At 42.8% G+C, this 20,007-nt stretch overlaps 2 protein-coding genes across 2 annotated transcripts in view; both read left to right on the forward strand.

The window, feature by feature from the left end:
• The window catches only part of Tex15 (testis expressed 15, meiosis and synapsis associated), a 58,438-nt gene extending 53,351 nt beyond the window's left edge, over window positions 1-5,087 (forward strand). Inside the window, exons 9-10 of the mRNA XM_021218695.2 lie at window positions 789-2,023; window positions 5,000-5,087. Coding sequence (XP_021074354.2) covers window positions 789-2,023; window positions 5,000-5,037 — 1,273 coding nt within the window. The 3' untranslated portion in view covers window positions 5,038-5,087. The remainder of the gene's footprint in view (window positions 1-788; window positions 2,024-4,999) is intronic.
• A 12,055-nt stretch (window positions 5,088-17,142) lies between these two features.
• Window positions 17,143-20,007, forward strand: part of Ppp2cb (protein phosphatase 2 catalytic subunit beta) — a 20,121-nt gene continuing 17,256 nt past the window's right edge. Inside the window, exon 1 of the mRNA XM_021218742.2 lies at window positions 17,143-17,563. Within this exon, the coding sequence (XP_021074401.1) occupies window positions 17,462-17,563 (102 nt within the window). The 5' untranslated portion in view covers window positions 17,143-17,461. The remainder of the gene's footprint in view (window positions 17,564-20,007) is intronic.

Consider the following 20,007-nt stretch of genomic DNA (forward strand, 5'->3'; position numbering starts at 1 on the left):
ATGGGCCTTTCGAGCTGGGCACCTTTAATCCTGGCACTTGGGAGGCAGAGGCAGGCAGAACTCTGTCAGCCTGGTCTGCGAGGAAAGTTCCAGGACAGGCAGGGTGCTTACACAGAGAAACCCTGCCTTAGAAAACCAAATAAAATGAAAAACCATGGGCCTTTTGAGTTTTTTTAGAAGAATATAGAGACTCTAGGCTAAAGATGGAATTCCTCTCAACTCAGGAGAACCAGTACTATTCTTTCTCAACACATATTGGCTTTTGATACTGCCATAATTGCCTAGTTTTAAGACTTTAAACTTAGTAAAAATGTCATGGATATTAAATTGCAAGAATTTTGTCAGCCGGCTTTTCTTCTCAGAAGATGAACAAACAAAAGAACATTTGTTTTAAAAAGAAAAGGAGATGCATTTGGTGGTTAAGGACCCATAACGAATAGTTACACTAAAAGGGATGGGGACAGGGAAAGATAGCTACTCATGAGTAATGAGCTTGTTAGTGGGTTCAAAGTATATGAACTAGAGATTATACTGAACTTTTGAATAATAAAGCTAGAAGATTTTCAAATAACTCAGCCTTCTAACAGTATCGGAAATGTTTAAAAATGTGGAATATATCATCTTCAGCAAGAACCATATCTAAATTCAAACCAAGGGAGTAAAACTGAAAAATGTTTTACTTGTATACTCCTGGTAAAATGAGAAAATGTCAGTCTTATTAATTCTTACACATTAAACTGTTGTGACTATATCTTTATAATTGTTTGTATTTATATTGCACTCCATAGCATTACAGGATCTCCTCCCAATGATGAAAACAAAATAGGATCAAACTCCTCCGACAGTCTGAAAAGCATCTCTACATCTCCAGAGGTGGTCAGAAGATGGAGCTCAGTACCTGGCTCAGTGTCACCTGCTGAAAGTGTACAAGACACTTGCACACCACAGTCAGAAAGCAAAGTAGAGCCAACAGACAGCTCACCTGATGCTTTAGCATCTCTCACTGAACAGCAGGAAAACTCAAGTATCATAGAGAAAAAAAATGGGAATTCTAGTGTTGCTGAAACAAATAAGAAAGACTGTCCTTTAGTAACTTGTGACCAAAAGGACATAGATGCCTCTTACTCACCTGACCACACACCTGCACAGGAGTGCCATAAAACCCCTGTGGATCACACACAGATCTCTCCTTCAAACCTAACAGCAGGAAATGATGACCCTCTTGTGCTTGATGCATCTCTGCTGTCAGTGTCTGCTTCCCAGTCTGAGAAAGACATTTATTTGAGTGGCACAGACTCTCACCATGAAAATAACAAAATACTAAATTTGTCTACTGAAGATTATACAGGCACCAGCTCTCCAGAACCTGTGTGTATCCAGGACAAAATTCCTGTCCTGCAAGTGGATAAAACGCAGCCTATAAAAAGTGAATCACCAGAAAAGTATATGACTGATGCACCAAATCCCAATACTGCACAATTTGGCTCCTATGGGAACTCAGCCCTTAATGTGAATGGAACAGTACAGCATGCTCGCTCTGAACAGAATTCAGAAGTCCTGACTCAGAAAGTTGGCACATCTAGGAATATACCTCCACAGTCTGCATGTTCTCCAGTATATAATTCTTCTGCACATTCATTTGGAACTTCGTATCCATACTACTCTTGGTGTTTTTATCAGTATAGCAGCAGCAGTGGTACCGCTGTCACTCACACATACCAAGGGATGACAGCATATGAGGTACAGCAACCTCCTCCTCCTCCAGTGTTGACTACAGTTGCAAGTACTGTCCAGAGCACACATTTCAATCGTTCATACTCTGAACATTTTAGTTACTTTGCTGGACAGCCACAAGCAAATTCCTTTAACCCAGGAAATGGGTATTTTCCATCTCACACGCCTGCTTCTTACAGTTACCAACAACCAGTTTATTCACAGTTTGCTTCTTATCAACCAGTCCCACAGGCTACATATCCTTATCCACCTAACCCAGGTGCGCCTCCTCAAGTTCCTTGGACTTATGGTAAGCTGCAGGTCTCAATGACTGACTCATTTTTATTTTGGGTTTTATATTTATGTAAAGGAATTTGCAAATAGTGAGACATAGAGCTGTTTTCTTTGTAGACTTGTAGAATTTGCTCCTATGCTGAGCAAAGTGGAATTTTAAGTTGTAAATCCAGTGTCAGAAAACAAAAGAAAATTGATGATGTTGCTAATACATCCTTCCATAACTCTCTTTAGGGTGGAGCTAAATCAATTACAGTGAAGTTCATGCAGTGATGAAACCACTAAAACCTGTCATCCAAGTGTTTAATGACATAACAATCTTTTCAAACTAACCTCACATATGTGAAAAAATTAAAAGAGCAAAAAACTTAAACCACACCAACATTTCTAGTCATCCACTTTCCAGTAGCAATCACAGGGTATGTTGAAAGGGTTTTTTCTGTGTAATCTGGAATTGTTACTATGAAGCTTCATTTTTATAAATGGAGAAAAAATAAGTACAAAGATAGGAAAAGGAAAACCATCAATTATTTAAATCAACCTCTCAGTTCCAATATTTCATATAAGTGAATATCATTATCTGAAAGTTTGTAGATTAAAAACTTGATAATTTGCCTCTTGAACTTAAGTGGTTTATTCTCTGTCAAGCACCTAGTTGTAAAATACCACATTAAGTCAGGCAGTGGTGGCACACGCCTTTACTCCCAGCACTAGGCAGGCCAGTCTGGTCTAAGGAGTAAGTTCCAGGATAGTCGAAGCTCTACAGACAAACCCTGTCACCAAAGAAAACAAAACAAAAGTCATATTTAAGACAAGTCGGGAAGAAGGGTTTCCTTTGGCTCACAGTTTATAGAGCACAGCCCATTCACTGTGAAAGGGAGATGTAACAGCAGGAGCCAGGGCAAGCTGCTCACTGTCCACAAGCAGGAGGCAGAGAGAGGGTGTTGCTGCCCCAGAATGCAAGTGGGTTACATGAGCCTCAGCAAAAGTTTAAACTAATTACTCTGCTGAAACTAGTTACACAAAGGCACCCAAATATTCTCTTAGCAGAGACAGAATATCCTCCAAATTAAAAAGTCATCATTCCTATCTTAGAGAAACACAAGCAAATTTCTTTTTTTTTTTTAAGATTTATTTATTATATATAAGTACACTGTAGCTGTCTTCAGACACTCCAGAAGAGGGAGTCAGATCTTGTTACGGATGGTTGTGAGCCACCATGTGGTTGCTGGGATTTGAACTCCGGACCTTCAGAAGAGCAGTTGGGTGCTCTTACCCGCTGAGCCATCTCACCAGCCCCAGCAAATTTCTTTTAAGCATTTGTTTTCAACCCCTTACTAATCCTAAAAATGAATAAGTATAAAAGCTTATATGAGGTATTACTTGTCTCAGTTGGAATGGAAATATGTTGAATAATTCATTCTTTTTTTCCCCCCTTACTGGTAGGGAACCCAGCACCTTTAATATCCTTAGCAAATGTTTCCCTGAGCTACATGCCAACCCAATTTAATTCTCTTTATAATTTAGAAACCTTAGCCAGGAGTGATGATGATTCAGGCCTGTAGCCTGAGCACTTGGGAGGTGGCAGCAGAAGAATCTGAATTTCTGGGTCAGACTTGGCTTTATAGTGAGATTGAAGCCTACCTTGGCCTCATGAGACACTCTCAAGAGGCGGGGAGGGGGAAAAAATCAGCATTGCTACATTAGACTTAATTCTGACTGATTCATTCTAAATTATAGGAATGTTAGAGCCCAAGTGGGTTACAGACCACCACACACATACAGAGCCATATTGGAATTCTTATAGCTGGCAATCAATAGCAGGCTTTCCACCAAAGACCTCTTGTCACCAGATCTCAGGAAGGAGTATAGCATTTCTACACTAAAACCACAGTGACATCATTGTCAGGTATAGGTCAGGAGAACTTTCTAGCATTTGTTTTGGCAGAACACATCAGTTGTTTATCTGGGCCATGGCCTGGGTGGTGGAAAGCCCCAAATGTGTTGCCAAGGCAGATGTAACACTTCAGGAAAAGTTGGAAAGCGCCTGAGCAGAATAAGATGAGGACAGGAGGGTGTTCTCGACCTCAGACACCAGAATAACATTGTAGTTCCCTGTTAGAGCACCCACCACTGCTCCACATTCGGGGCTCAGTGAGGCAGTTGCTGGTGTGCTGGACAGTGCCCCAGTGCAGCAGTGATTCTGTTACATCCTTCTCTAACAGATAATGCTATATGAGGTGGTGGAAGTGTAATCCAGGTGCCTTTAGCTCTCCTCCCTGCCCTGGCCAAAGGTTTTGGACAGGATACAGTAGTTTGCTGAGAAGATGAAGCCTAGAGGGGAGAAGAGGGTGGAAGTGCTGCTCTGCTTTTCTCTTCTGGTTGGTGTCATCTATCTGTGGTGCCATCAGGTCAACACCAAACATAGTAGATATGGCAGATTCACGATATTAAATAAATGTCAAACCATTTATGCTAGTTAGAAAAGGTTGCCTTCAGGATCAAGCCCAGCTGTGAATCAGAAATCTCATTTATTGTTTCTTGGTCCAATGAAAAAGAAAAGAATTAAATATTAAAGTAATCAGAAATCTTGCTTAAAAAGTAGGAGTCAATTGCAGTATACAAGCTCGTCTTACAGTTTTCAGAATAACAATGCACAGAAGTCACCTATCACAGTGAGTGCATACTGAAAAGATTCAAACATCTCCTTAGCACCTACATTGCTTACAATGCTTGTGTTTTACAGCAAGAAAAATGAAACTACAGGAAAATACTTGAAACTTGTGTGCCAAACATAGTGTGTCCCTTACGTTTAATTCTCAGGAATACCCAAGATAGAGATGAGGAAAATAACACCCAGAGAATCTCAAGTAGCCTCCTCAGGATCCTTTCCTGATGAATGGGCTTTGGCTTTAACTTAATCTAAGACTCTCTTTACTATACTACTGCTTAGTATTAATAAACCTCAAATCTTTATTTTGTTTTCTTCCAGCTCCATGGCAACAGAATCCATTTCTACGAAGGCATTAAAAATACATCTCTTCATACTGAAATAAATGCAACTTAAGTTTTCTCAAGTATTTTTTGCCTACATGTTTTTTTTACGCCTGCATATTTTCTTTAGTATTTGATAATTTTAAATGTATGTAAATGTAATGTATGAGATAATTCTTATAAAATGTAATTATAATAGTGTATCACATAAGATACTATGAAATTCATTTTTAACATCGGAAATAAGCAAAATTACTTCCACGCAGTTATAAAGAGGCTTGTTCCAATGTTCAATATTATCAACATTGAGCAGCAATGACAGAAATCTTTAAAACCAGGATTTGTTTCTATTTTCAATGCACTTTGATTTACCATTTTATTGGGCTTAAAAAGAGTAAAAATTAAGATAAAAAAAAGAAAATAAAAAAAAGAGTAAAAATTTTTTGGTCAATCATTAAACCAGTAATTTGATAATTCTTGATGCTCTCTCTATTTATATAATTTGTATCAATTCTACATCCTGGAGCTCTTTTATGTACAACATTTTACTCAAAATTTATAATCATAAAAATAGTTTGTATATTTTCACTGTTTCCTTAAAGTGTAGTTAGAACTCAGAGATATTTTCCACAAGACAACTTCTCAAGATTATTTCTTGAATATTTGAATAGTGGTTCTAATTTTTTAACACTTCATCTGTTTGCTCTTAATTTAACCCATATTGAAATGATTGGAGTAATTCTGCAGTAAATTTAATGTTCAAGGTGTTTTCCTCTTCCACATTGTGACCTTTTGCTTAGTAGTAATCATTATGACCAAACAAGATATAGAACCTAGTAGTGAGGAGCAGTCTCTACACTGATCTTTACTGTACTCCAGCAACCATCTCTGTGTTGTCCCCAGTAAGGAAAAACCTTCAACACTGAGTAAACCCTTGTCAGCTCTTAGTTTGCCCTGCTATACAAAATGCTAAACCAATATATGTAGCAGTTCCCATGTTTTGTAGAACCTTTGGGTAAACTTTGTATTATACAAGCCTCCAAAGATCATGTATGTCTGCCTTCTTTGATAAAGACCAACTCAAGTTTCAGTTCACAAAGACTTCTGAGAATCCCTGAGAAAAAGACTCTGTATGGGGCGTTAACCCAATAGGATGGAAGTTGTGTCAACATGCAAACTTAAGAGAACACTGTCAGGACAGAGCCATAACTGCAAGGGGTGGAGAATCTGAAAGGGTGACAGTAACCGCAGTAAATGTCTTCATGACTATTCTGTTTTAAAACAGTATCAGAACCAGAACTCATGACCATATGTGAAAGCCATACATTAGCTGTTAATCAAGAAATAACTTCCCAATCCATGCGTATCTAGCTTTTATAAAATGATCATGATGTTTGTTATTAGAAACGCCTCTTTTAGTTGAGCGTGGTGACACTTAATCCCAGCCCTTAAGAGTTGGAGGCATTTGGATCACAAAGTTCCAGACCATCCAAAACTACTAACATGTAAAGGCTAGCCTAAGGCACATTAAATCCTGTCTCAGAAACTTGTTAGATAAGCCAAAGGCAAGTATTCAAGTTAAATATTCCTTTAAACAGTTTACAGATTCTATTAATACTATCTTTGTGAAAGTTTTGTTGGTTTTACTTTCTCAAAAAAAAAATAAAAAATAAACAGGGCTGAGAATATAGCTCAGTTGGTAGCATGTTTTCTTGGCATGCACAGAGCTCTTGGCTTGATCCTCAGCAGCACATAAGCTGGGAAACACATGGCTGTGACTGCAGCATTCAGGTTGAACCAGGAGGATATTTAAGGCCATACTCAGCTTTATAGCAAATTTCAGGCCAGCCTGAGGTAATAAAACCCTGTCTGGGGAGGGAAAAATTACCTGAATATTGGAGTTACATTTGAAAATCTGGAGGTTGTTTTGTTTTTGATTTTGATTTTTTTTGTGGTTTTTTGTTTGTTTGTTTGTTTGTTTTGGTTTTTCGAGACAGGGTTTCTCTATATAACCCTGGCTGTCCTGGAACTCACTTTGTAGACCAGGCTTTTGTATTCTTTTATAAAGATTTTATTTATTTATTTATTTATTTATTATATGTAAGTACACGGTTGCTGTCTTCAGACACACCAGAAGAGGGTATTAGATCTTGTTACAGATGGTTCTGAGCCACCATGTGGTTGCTGGGACCTGCAGGACCTCAGGAAGAGCAGTCAGTGCTCTTAACCACTGAGCCATCTCTCCAGCCCTTGTTTTTTGTTTGTTTGTTTTTGTTTTGTGTTTGGTTTTTTTGGTTTTCCAAGACAGGGTTTCTCTGTATAGCCCCTGGCTGTCCTGGAACTCACCTTGTAGACTAGGCTGTCCTAGAACTCAGAAATCCTCCTGCCTCTGCCTCCTGAGTGCTGGGATTAAAGGTGTTCGCCACCACGCCCGGCTCCAGCCCTTGTTTGTTTGTTTTTTTTAAGTAAGCATGATGTTTTTATTCTAAAAGTAAAAATTAGAACAAACCAAAATTGCCTTAAAAATTATAAACAAAAATAAAAAATGACCTGTTTATAAATACTATTTTGGAACATGAACTATCTGAATGAACTGGTTTCTTTTGATGTAGTATTTTAAAATTATGAATGGCTCCTGATTTACACATAATTCACTACATGGAAGAAAAACAACAAAAAGGAACTTGTAGGTAAGTAAATAAATGCCAAAATCCAACGTCTCTCACTGCCTGTGCCTGCCCCTTCGTGCTTTTCTCCCAATACCACTCAGCTTTATAGTGCTTCATTATTGCCTGCAGTTTCATAGTTAAAGACTCGAGAAAGGCAGTTTAAAATTTTCACATCAGGGAGTAGTGATATGTTGGAAAAAACAACCACCAAGACCCAAGTGATGGAAGAGAACATTCCTGGATTATCCATCAGCTGAGATGCAGGGAAGGCCTCTTTGAGGAAGTAATTAACCACCTATAAATTTAGCCATTTTCCCAAGGAGAAGATTCCTCTAAAATAATATTGGTAAGCTGACAGATATATATGCAATATAATACATTTAGTGTTCTATCCAGTGTCTTTGATACCAATGTCTTGGGATCATTTGAGCCTTTGAGCCTTCATATTTATATTTTATATGTAATCCTTGCTTCTCAGTTTTACTAGAACATGCTTTTTCAAATTTGTGTACACATCCAATACTGTTAAATGAGATCATTTCAAGCTCATGTTTTTTTCTTTTTTTTAATTTTTTTAAGATTTATTTATTATGCATAAGTACACTGTAGCTGACTTCAGACACATCAGAAAGGTCATCAGATCTCATTATGGGTGGTTGTGAACCACCGGGTGGTTGTAAACCACCATGTGGTTGCTGGGATTTGAACTCAGGACCCTCGGTACAGCAGTCAGTGCTCAGCCCTGAGCCATCTCTCCAGTCTGCTCGTGTTTTTTCTATGACATTACTTAGTATGATACGAGTTAAGACATGATATTCTTTCCAGTGAGATAATTTGGCCACAATTCAGCTATATAAGATGTTTCAAATATTTTTATAATCAAGAATTTTCAGTTCAAACAATAATACCATTTATAGAATAATGTAAATTCCTGGTGCTTTGTGGCTTTGAATATAGAACTGTGATTGGGAATGGCAATGCAACATGATTGCTAATACCAGCAGTTGGGGAAGCCAAGGCAGGAGATTCACAAGGTAGAGGCCAGCCTGGACTAGAGACAAGTGTATCCACTGGTGGTGTAAGACCAGCATTTAAAGATAGTCTTTTGGGCGGGGGGCAGTTTCAAGACAGGGTTTCTCTGTGTAGCCCTGGCTGTCCTGGAACTCACTTTGTAGACCAGGCTAGCCTCAAACTCAGAAATCCACCTGCCTCTGCCTCTGCCTCTGCCTCTGCCTCTGCCTCTGCCTCCGGAGTGCTGGAATTAAAAGCATGCACCACCATGCCCGGCTTAAAGATACATTCTTAATAGAATTTTAAGAGCAATAACTGGAGAGAGAATTCTAGTTAATAATTACTAATAAAAACTGATCGCTGACATGTAGATATGAAATATTTCCACAGTTATAACTATTCAAATTGTGGTATATAAATTATGTTCTTTATTATTACTGTTGTGGGCAGAGGTCCTTGTATTCACAGAGTAGCACTAAGAGGAATGTTAATCACGCAGGCGTGCCTGCTCACGGGAAAAGATAAATCTGTGTTCATCCAGAAAGCTGAGAGTGGGACTTGTTAACTACCTGGTGACCTTTTTGCTCTCTGAGGAAACCTCACCCACCCTCCAGGTTTTCATTCTTACCTCTTCTCACGGTTCGCTTCCCCGTATGATACCTTCAAGGACCCCCTTGTATTACCATCCTAAATTTTTATTTTAAGCTAAAATCTATTACTTTATAAGAGGACTCCCCCGGACTCTCCCGAGGAACCATGCTGCCTTTAACCTTCATATGTTTTGTTTGTTTTGTTTTACAAGACAGGGTTTCTCCGTGTAGCCCTGACTGTCCTGGAACTCACTTTGTAGGCTAGGCTGGCCTCGAACTCAGAAATCCGCCTGCCTCTGCCTCCCGAGATTAAAGGGACTAAAGGCATGCGCCACCACGCCTGGCAAACCTTCAGATTTTTAACTCATTTTTTAGTCTATGTTAGATAATTTTATTGACGTTAAGTATTTTTTTTTAAATATACAAATAACTTGTCTTATTCTTTAGTAGTCAACTGAACATGATTCTTTAAACACTATTTGGGCTATAAGTATTCTGTTTGTTTGTATGTATGTGCATCAGCCATTCCTCATATCAACTCCATAAACAATTATATAATTTAATTGTAGAAGCTCTCAAAGTATTCTTGAACCTCAGATCATTGAATATCAGTAATTGGGGGTATCATTGCCTTGAATAACAGTCATATTTCAATCCCTTCCCTGTGATGTTTCTTTTTATTAAGGTGTATACATAATTTTGTGTATGAATATGTAACACCTATGCTTAAAAGTTTGAAATTCAAGCTTAGGACTGCAATTCAGTAGTAGTAGTATGCTTTCATAGTGTGTGCAAGGCCTTGGGTTCTGTCCCCAACAGAAAACAGTTAAAAATAAAATTGGATATAAAAGGTAATACAATGATTTGATATTTCTTCATATCTACATAAATTAGAGTTGTCTACATGCATAGATATCTAGTCTTTGCTTAAGATTTTGATTTACATTTAGTGAATGTAAGGACGGAAAAATGGCTCAGTGGTAAAGTGCTTACTGCAAGAAAAATGAGGACCAGTGTTTAGATCCTTGTTTCCATGTAAAAAGTCAAATTTGGTGACACATCCTACAATCCAGTCAAGTAGACCCATGGGAAAAGGCACCTGTTGCCAAGCCTGACTGTTTGGTCCCTGGGGTTCACATTTGACAGGAGAGAACCTCACCCTTCAAGTTGCCCTGTCAGGTTGACTGGCACCCACACCCATGCCTTGGCACACATACATGCCTACACAGACTAGAAAAGTAAAATTTTAAAACACTCCAGAAAAGATCCTGACATGGGGATTAACAGTAGTTTGCTTGATTGAAAAATAAACATAAAATTTCATGTAATTTGCTTTCAGGTTGTGAAGGGGTGTCTATTTTTCCACTCAGCAATACGATGAGCATTTGGCACAACCAATAAAACATTTCTGAGTTTAAGTGTACCTGCAATCTATGAAGTGGGGCAGGCATACATTACAGTGCGAAAGTATGGTGTAGATACTTAATGCTTGGTGTTATGGGCCATATGGGGAGAACTGAAACTTCATCCTGGTCAACATGGGAATATTTCTAAGAGTGATGCCAACGTAAGCTGAGTCTTGAAACATTATGAGTTATAAGAATAGAAGGTGTTCACATAGTGTCTTAGTTTGAGTTTTATTTCTGAAAAGAGACTCTTCTCAAGGAAAACGTAATTGGATAATCGAAATCTGGTATGGGCTGGAGAGATGGCTCAGTGGTTAAAAGCACTGACTGCTCTTCGAAAGGTCCTGAGTTCGATCCCCACCAACCACATGGTGGCTCATAACCATCTGTAATGGGATCTGATGCCCTCTTCTGGTGTGTCTGGAGACAGCCACAGCGCACTCACATACATATAAAATAAGTCTTAAGAAAGGAAAGGAAAGAAAAAGAAAGGGAAGCGGAGGGAAGGGAAGGGAAGGGAAGGGAAGGGAAGGGAAGGGAAGGGAAGGGAAGGATCTGGTACATAGATAAAACGGTGTGCATAAAAATATAATTGCTAGTAAAAGTATAAAATCCACAGCTTCAGAATGGCTGGGTTGTTTGTTTGGGTTTTTGTTTTGGGGTTGTTTGTTTTCTCTATGTAACAGCCCTGGCTGTCGTTGAATTCGTTTGTAGACCAGGTTGGCCTCAAATTTTCAGAGATCCTACTGCCTCTACCTCCTGAGTGCTGGCACTAAAGGCATGCACCACCAGGACCGGCAGCTGTTTTAACTGTGTGGAGGTTCACTGAAACGTATAAACTTTGTCTGGGTAACATCACAGCATGTATTTTGGTTTTTTGTTTGTTTGTATTTGCAAGGTCTTTACAATAAAGATTTAATTAATTAAATAATAGTGTGAAATACTAAAAACATATATCAAAGCAGTCTGTAAATCTAAGGAAATGAAAAATAATGTAAGGTGTTATCATTTGTTGGCTACTTGCTCTCATTTTAATTACTGTCTATTCAATAATTTGATGTCTTTCATATCATTTGCTCCTTATGGTTTTTTTTTTTGTTGTTGTTTTTTGTTTTTTTTCTTCAAGACAGGTTTTCTCTGTGTAGCCCTGGCTATCCTGGAACTCACTCTGTAGACCAGGCTCAGGTCTTGAATTCGGAGAACTACCTGCCTCTGCCTTTCAATGGCTGGGGTTAAAGGCGTGCTTTCTGCATGCTCAAGTTCTTTACAGTAAAGTTTTAATTAAAAAGAGGAAATAATACAGTATGAAATACTAGAAATGTAAAGCAGTCTGTAAGTCTAAGGAAGTGAAAAACACTGTGTTGCTATCATCTGTTGAGCATTACACTCATTGGAATTACAATCAATTCATTAACTTGCCTAATGTCTTATTCATACTGTCTGCCTGTTTTTGATGGAAGTGTTTAGTTAGCTTTGTTTAGTTCATTATATATTTTAGTTATCAATCCTTTGTCAGATACATGAATGTGGGGTATGTGTGTGCGTACTGGCTAGTTTTGTGTCAACTTGACACAGCTGGAGTTATCACAGAGAAAGGAGCTTTAGTTGGGGAAATCCAGCTGTGGGGCATTTTCTCAATTAGTGATCAAGGGGGAGAGGCCCCTTGTNGGTGGGNCCATCTCTGGGNTGGTAGTCTTGGATTCTATAAGAGAGCAGGCTGAGCAAGCCAGGGGAAGCAGGCAAGCCAGTAAAGAACATCCCTCCATGGCCTCTGCATCAGCTCCTGCTTTCTGGCCTGTTTGAGTTCCAGTCCTAACATCCTTTGGTGACTAACAGCAGTATGGAAATGTAAGCTGAATAAACCCTTTCCTCCCCAATCTGCTTCTTGGTCATGATATTTGTGCAGGAATAGAAACCCTGACTAAGACAAATTGGTACTAGCATAGTGGGGTATTCCTGTGACAACCTGACCATGTTTTGGGGAGTACTGTGGAAGGACTTTGGAACTTTGGGCTAGAAGATCGATTCGGTGTTAAGAGCTCTGTCAAATGTTGTGTAGGAGCTTGGAAGATAATGTTGAGAACAGTGCAGAAGATGGAGGTCTGGCTTGTGAAATTTCAGAGGGAAGATTAAAGAGTCTTTTCAGGACCATTGCTATTTTGGATTTTGAAGACTCTGTGGTTCTGGTTTGCTGGGGCTGAAGAATCAGCTGTGATTAACAAGATACCAGAACTACTAAAGCAAAAACTTTGCATTACTGGGACTATTGATGCTGGTTAGCTGGAGCTAAGAAATTAGCGGTAATTAAGAAGAGACCAGCATCACTGAGGTGACATCTGGGAAGTGTTTTCTGAGAGCAAAGAGGCTGTGTTCTAGAGATAGCCAAAGTTGTACCTTCTGTTATGGCTGGACTTGGTAATGTGTAAGAGTTACTCAGGTGGTACTGGTTTTGAAGGCATGAAGGGGTCATGCAGAGCAGCTGAGGCCATGGAAGCACTGTGAGAAGCCATGGAAGGCCATTGGTGAAGGTGCAGCCTCAGTTGCAATTGATGGCCCAGGACTGAAGTGGTCGTGCAAAGGGGTTGAGGCTTGGCACCATGAAGAGCTTAGGAGAGGCTAGTGTTGAAGCCTAGTTACAGTAGAGACAGCAGCGTTTTGGAGATTCCAGTACCATGAGATGACCACCTAGAACAGCAGCAGCAGTGAAGTACAGGCAGCTGGAGCTGGAGTCGAGAAGACAAGGTGTGTGCTACAAAGGGCATGGCTGGAGAAGTGACCCAAGCCCTTGGAGGAGCCCAGAAGATCGTGAGTTGGATCCCAGACATTGGATGGTTGGAGATTGATTTTTGCTTTTGATTGTGACTGTGCCCTGATATTTTTCCCTCTTGAAGGAAGTTTTATAGTGAAGCCCACAGTTAAGAGACTTTGAATTTTAAGTACTTTGTATTTTAAAAGATACTGGATGTTTTAAAGGAATTGAACTTTTAATATGTAAAGACTATGGGACTTTTAAAGTTGTTTAGATCTTGGGGATGAATAAGAAACTAAGGGTTGAGGCTTACTAGTGATGTGTTTGTGTGTCAAGTTGACAAGGGGTCAATTGTACTGGCTAGTTTTGTGTCAACTTGACACAGCTGGAGTTATCACAGAGAAAGGAGCTTTAGTTGGGGAAATCCAGCTGTGGGGCATTTTCTCAATTAGTGATCAAGGGGGAGAGGCCCCTTGTTGGTGGGACCATCTCTGGGTTGGTAGTCTTGGATTCTATAAGAGAGCAGGCTGAGCAAGCCAGGGGAAGCAGGCAAGCCAGTAAAGAACATCCCTCCATGGCCTCTGCATCAGCTCCTGCTTNCTGNNCNNNNTNNNNTNCNNNNCNNNCNTCCTTTGGTGATNAACAGCAGTATGGAAATGTAAGCTGAATAAACCCTTTCCTCCCCAACTTGCTTCTTGGTCATGATGTTTGTGCAGGAATAGAAACCCCGACTAAGACAGTGTGGTTTTGGGGATCAAACACAATGCTCCTGCTATTTGCTCCACACTGCGGAGGCTAGGCTGACTCCATGACAGGCTTCAAATCGGCAGATCAGGACTGGGCAAGTCCAGGTAAGTGCAGGCCTCAGAAGCTGCCCTGCCACCTGGCCTGAGGCAAGGACAATGGGTCAGCAGCAGTTTCCAGACCTCCCCAACAAGTTTCCAGCCCCCAGACCCCAGTAATAGCTCACTTTGTTGTCCCGGTATCTTGTTAATGGGAGACCCCAGCATGCTGGACTTCGGTAAAATAAAACACTCTTTGCATTTACATACTGTTTGAGTCCTGAGCATCATTCTTCGCCGAATCATAGAGCCTTCCAACACCATTGCATATCCCATGCTTGTACACCTGCATCTGTCCTCATCTGTCAGATGGAGGTAGTATTTACTTTATGGGGCTGTTGGAGTGAGAAGAAAGATGCAAGACACATAGAATGTACAAAGTACCCTAAAAAGGGTCTCAGTTTCCTAGATGCCATGTGCAAAGTGGTCCCCGACACTGTGTGGCAAAACGGACACTTCAGCTCAAGTGAGGGCGGTCAGGAGAGCAGAGGCTGCTATGCTAATGACTTATACAGGGCCATGGACCCTAAGGCCCAGAGCCGTTGGTGGTTTCCCCGGAACCTACAGATACTTGGGGCTGCTTTCCCTTTCCTAACACTCTATCTTCTTCCCTGCCCTCTGAATATTCTTTTTCCATTCTCTACCCCTCGAACCTTGTAGCGCCACTATGGAACACGCCTGCTTTCTTAGGCCTTACCTCAAAAGGCGGGGTTTCCTCTCTTCCTCTTCTCCATCTCTCTCTTGGTCAAAATTGCCAAGATCTGCAGCCTACCTCCTGCTTGTTGTTCTCTCAACCTCTGACAAACAGGTCCTTGAGCTTCCTTCTGTTTACAGAAGCTTTCATTAATAAGACAGAGAACCCACTCTAGGGAATCCTGAGTTCCCCAGTGATAGCCACCCTTCACAAAGAAGGCATTTAGGTGTGGAGGGGCATACTGGTAACCTCAACACTCACAAAGCTGATGCAGGACATGGCAGGCTCCAATGCAGCTTGTAGCGCACAGAGAGAACTGCCTTGGGGTGGCAAGTGTGGGGCACCAAATTCCTGTCTTCTCTATAGCACTACTTAGTAAAGCACTCCAGTCTCTCCTACTTACTGCCAACATTCGCTCTTGACTTATAAAGTCCACTCCCAACCCTTGACTTGTTTTCAAAGACCTCCTCCCCTAACCTCCATCTGTGTTTTCCATTTCTCCTCAGGCCACATTTCCTGATCTCAGGGAAACAATTCTCATTTCATCCTGAGCTTTTCGGGCTTAGGCAGAGCTTCTTCCACCTGTGCAGTCTAACCTTCTCAGAGATGGCAGTCATTATCACAGCTATCCTTCTAGCTCTCTCACACTCTCTCTCTCCCTCCCCCTCCTCCCCCTTTCTCTCCCCCCTCTCCTTTCCCCTTTCCAGGCAACTTGAAAGGAGAGAAAGTTTAGAGTTCAGTTCAGATGACGTCCTTTTGACACACTGACTTCATCCTCTAAAAGGAATAAGGAAAGTAGTGTGTTGCTGTACTACTGGGCAGCTGCTTTTCCCAGTCCATCATTAAGAGAGGTGTGGTAGGTAGCAGGTGCCTGTAATCCCAGAACTTGGAAGATGGAGGCAGGAGGAATAGGCATTCAAGGTCATCCTCAAGTAGCAAGTAGCCAGCCTGGAATAAAAGAAACCTTGTCTTAAAATCAACACGGTCTGCAGAGATGGTTGGAGGGGCAGGGTACTTGCCTACAAGCCTTGCAACCTGAGTGTGGTGCCCAGAGCCCACCTAAAGCTGGAGAGGGTCCACTTCACAAATAATATTAAATACAAATTCCATGTACTCGACACAACTGACAGAGTGTGTGCTTATTTATTTCAACTAATGACAAATCTGCAGCTAGAGGCAGTTTGGGGATTGCTCCAAGCTGAGAAATTGACAAGACCAACTCAGGAAGCCTTGCCTTCTGATGCAGGATGCTGTTGGAACACTTGAGAAGCAGCAGAGCGTGTTTCAGACCGAGGAAATAGGGCCGGTTAGCACAGCTTTACAAGGTCTCGGTATCTAGCCCCTGTCAGATAAAGATCACTAATGACAGCCAAGGTATCATGGTAGTCACAACAAAGAATATTAAGCTGCAATGGCCACAGAAAAATTTTAAAAATCATTTCATGGGTTAAAGAGATTAGTTGAGGTTAGGTTAAACACAGCTTGGTGGTGGTGGCACACACCTTTAACCCCAGCAGTTGGGAGGCAAAGGCAAGTGGATCTCTGATTTCGAGGTCAGCCTGGTCTACAGAATGAGTTCCAGGACAACCAAGGCTACACCGAGAAGCCCTGTGTTGAAAAACCAAAAGGAGGAGGAGGAGGAAGAGGAGGAGGAAGAGGAGGAGGAAGAAGAGAGGAGGAGGGGAGGAGGAGGAGGAGGAGGAGGAAGAGGAAAAATGTTTACTACTCTTACAGATGCCCTAGATTTGGTTTCTAGCACCATACACCACCAACTCCAGCTCCAGGAGAGCCAACACTCTCTTCTGTCCTCCCAAGGCACCTGCACACACAAACATCCTTTGTTAAAAGTTATCTTTCTGATGAAGACAGAAAGGGTCCGAGATTCAGGGCTCCGCAATGAATTACTGCTAAGAGTAGAAATTTACTCAATAAACATTTAGTGCATGTTCTAGGGTAGTGAAAGGTTGAGGGAAAAGCCCAACCGTCTCAATTCCTCTGTGCGGAGAGAGGTCCAAGGCGAGAACCGGATTCCCCGAGGGCAGAGTGGGCAGGAGGACCCCGGGGAAGGATGCAAGGGGACCGTTTCACCGCCGGGTCGCGCGAGGGCGCTGCTCCCCCTCCTCGTGCGCCGGGCCCGGCGGCGCCGCCCACTCGCCTTTTCCCGGCGGAAATGCCGGGGCGATGACGGAAACCCGGAGGGAGGGAAGAGAAAGAGCGAGAGAGCCGCGGCCAGAGCGCGGAGAGGCCTGCGGGCGGCAGCGGGCGGGCCGGAGCCTCCCCCCGAGCCGAGCCGCGCCGCGCTCCCCGCTCCGCGCTCGGCGCTCCGAGCCGTGAGCCCTTCGCCGCGCCCCGGGCGCGTGGCCGGGGCCGGGCGGGGCGGGCGCTCCCGGAGGCCGGGGCCGGCGGCTGCCCGCTGGGCTTGGGCGGGGCGCGGGCTGCGCGCTCCGCGGCTCGGTGGTCCCGCCGGGGGCCGGCGGCGGGGACGCGCGGCTCGCCGCCATGGACGACAAGGCGTTCACCAAGGAGCTGGACCAGTGGGTGGAGCAGCTCAACGAGTGTAAGCAGCTGAACGAGAACCAAGTGCGGACGCTGTGCGAGAAGGTAGGCGGCCCCGCCGCGGAGGCGCGCGCGGGGGTCGGGGGGGGGGGTGGGGAAACGGGCCCTGGTCCCCCGGCTGGAGTGGGGGAACGGGGTGCGGGACCCCCAACCCCACCCCCACGCCCCGAAAACCAGGCTGCTGCAGTCCCCGGGCTCCACGGGCAACTGCCCTGAAAGTCGTTACCACCGAGCCGGGGTTAGCGTGGCGTCGATCGCTCGCAGGTGACCCACCGGCTGCAAGGAGCTTTTGTTTGCACACTAGTGGGCGTGATGGCAGGCCGAGCCTTCTCCCACGCTGAGTTTGGCGGAGGCAGGTGATTGAAGGCTGGTCTGGGCGGCCGAGTGGCTCTCGAGAGGGACGCCTTTTTCAGGAAGAAGGCAGCAAGTGCTGAGTTTGGAGACGGTGTTTACTGGCAACGATAACTGGGATAGGTGCTAGTTAGAACCGGCCACGTTACAGAAAGTTACTTCCTTTTTTTTTTTTTTTGTTTTGTCCCGTGTGTCCCTCCCGATCCCACGCTATAGCTTGCAGGTGATGGATTGGGTAAACCCTTTTTGATCGTGTCTTCTCAGCTTTCAGACATGTTTATCTATTAGTTTATTAACCACTAGTAGTTTTTTAAGCTTATATCACCTTATTTAAAGTCTGGTTTGTTTGTTTTTTTCATTCCTCTTTTATATTATGGGCTAACTCGCTTCCCTGTCTCTTCATGTTCAAGAGTCCTTCGAAAGAGTAACGGAGCTAAGTATTCAAGTCAGGGTCTACATTTTTTTCCCAGAAGTTAGGATCCTACCAAAGGATTTTGGTTATCCGTCTGATACAGGCACTCCTTACTTGGGGTGGGGAGTGATAGATAGATGGCCCTTGGTGTGTTTTTTTCTTCAAGTTGACCATGGCCTTTGTGTGTTAAATAAAAGTACTTAGCACAGGAGAGTTTCTTTCTTCAAAAAGAACCCTGGAGAAAAGGGTGTGTCCCTCAGAAACTGTTTGAGGATCGTCTCAGTTAACTTTTATTTATCTTGTGTGATAACCTGTAATTTCGGTAAGTCTTCAGATGCTCTCTCTCAAGCCGAAGCATCACTGAGCTGTCCAGCTTGGAAATTGAGTCAGTCAACCTTATTGTAGTTGTGACATCCAACCTATAATCCAAGAGGTGGCTGAATCAGGTTACGTGTTTCCGTTTGACTTCCTAATCATTTTAGGATACACTCTTACAGAAGGTTGTACCTCGACGGTGAAGTAACACACTGAAGTCTTAAACTCTCAGGAAGGTTTATGAGTCTTCTAAGTATGGATTACCAGTTAGTAGCAACATCCAGTGTTTTTGAATTTACAGCTTAGGCTGTAGGTCTCTTTTCTTTGCATATCTCCACGAACTCAGAGTGTCACCCACGGCTTTGTCCTCTAGCCCAGAGGATGGAGTTGCCAGTGGGAGAAATAGCTGGCTTCATGGCCTGTTCATGACCCTGGTATGCCCTTGTGCGTATGTGCCTGTGTGTACCTGTATGTTTTCTTCCCCCTGGTGGTCTGGTCCCATTTTATAATAGGTTTGAAGATTTATTCATTTTTAATTGTGTGGCTGTGTGCTTAGTGTTGAATGAAACCTGAGGAAGCCAGCGGTGTCAGATTCCCAGGAGCCGTCTGTGACGAGTGGTGGTGAGCCACCTGATGCGGGATCTGGTCACTTGAAAAAGTAGCACAAGTTCTCAACTGCTGAGCCATCTCCATCTCCCCTATTTAAGTTCAGCCAATCAGAATTCCCTGCTGCCCCACCTCGAGCTAGCTGCCAGTGCACATCTGATGCTTCTCTGTGAGGCCGGGATGGTGATGCTTAACAGTCTCTGGGTGGGACGTATCAAGAGCTGCTCATGTACAATCCCGACAGGAACAAGCACTCGGTGACTGTTAAGTGAGAAAGGATGTGTTCTGGTCTCATCTCAGTTGTCACTCTTGCTTTAGTGGGACTTCTGGGGACTGTAGTTGAATGGAGATTTTGTGTCCATCGGCCGTGTGTTTCCTATTGTCTTCAGCACACAGGTTACCAGGTTCACAGCAATGCTGTAAAGTAGACACCCTTACTTCCCACTCTGCCCTTCCTGAACTAGAAAGCCTCGTAGGAAGGTTGTAACAGAGACCAGCTTCATGCAGCCACCTACTATTCATTCCTTTTAGCTAGTTTCTTAAAGGTTTTGTTTTTAATTGATTTGTGTGTGCGTGCATATGTGTGCACATTAATTTTGTATGGTGTGTTTGTGAGTGCACATGGGGAGGTAAAAAAACAACTTGTGGAGAATGCCACTTTTATGTGGGCTCCGGGGGTCACATTTTAGTCTTCAGGTTTGAGCATCAAGCACCGTTAGCTGCTGAGCCATTTCTCGGGATATTTACCTTTTTGCGAGAGAGAGAGAGAGAGAGAGAGAGAGAGAGAGAGAGAGAGAGAGAGAGA

This window comes from Mus pahari, chromosome 19, assembly GCF_900095145.1.
Source record: "Mus pahari chromosome 19, PAHARI_EIJ_v1.1, whole genome shotgun sequence".
NCBI classification, from domain to species: domain Eukaryota; kingdom Metazoa; phylum Chordata; class Mammalia; order Rodentia; family Muridae; genus Mus; species Mus pahari.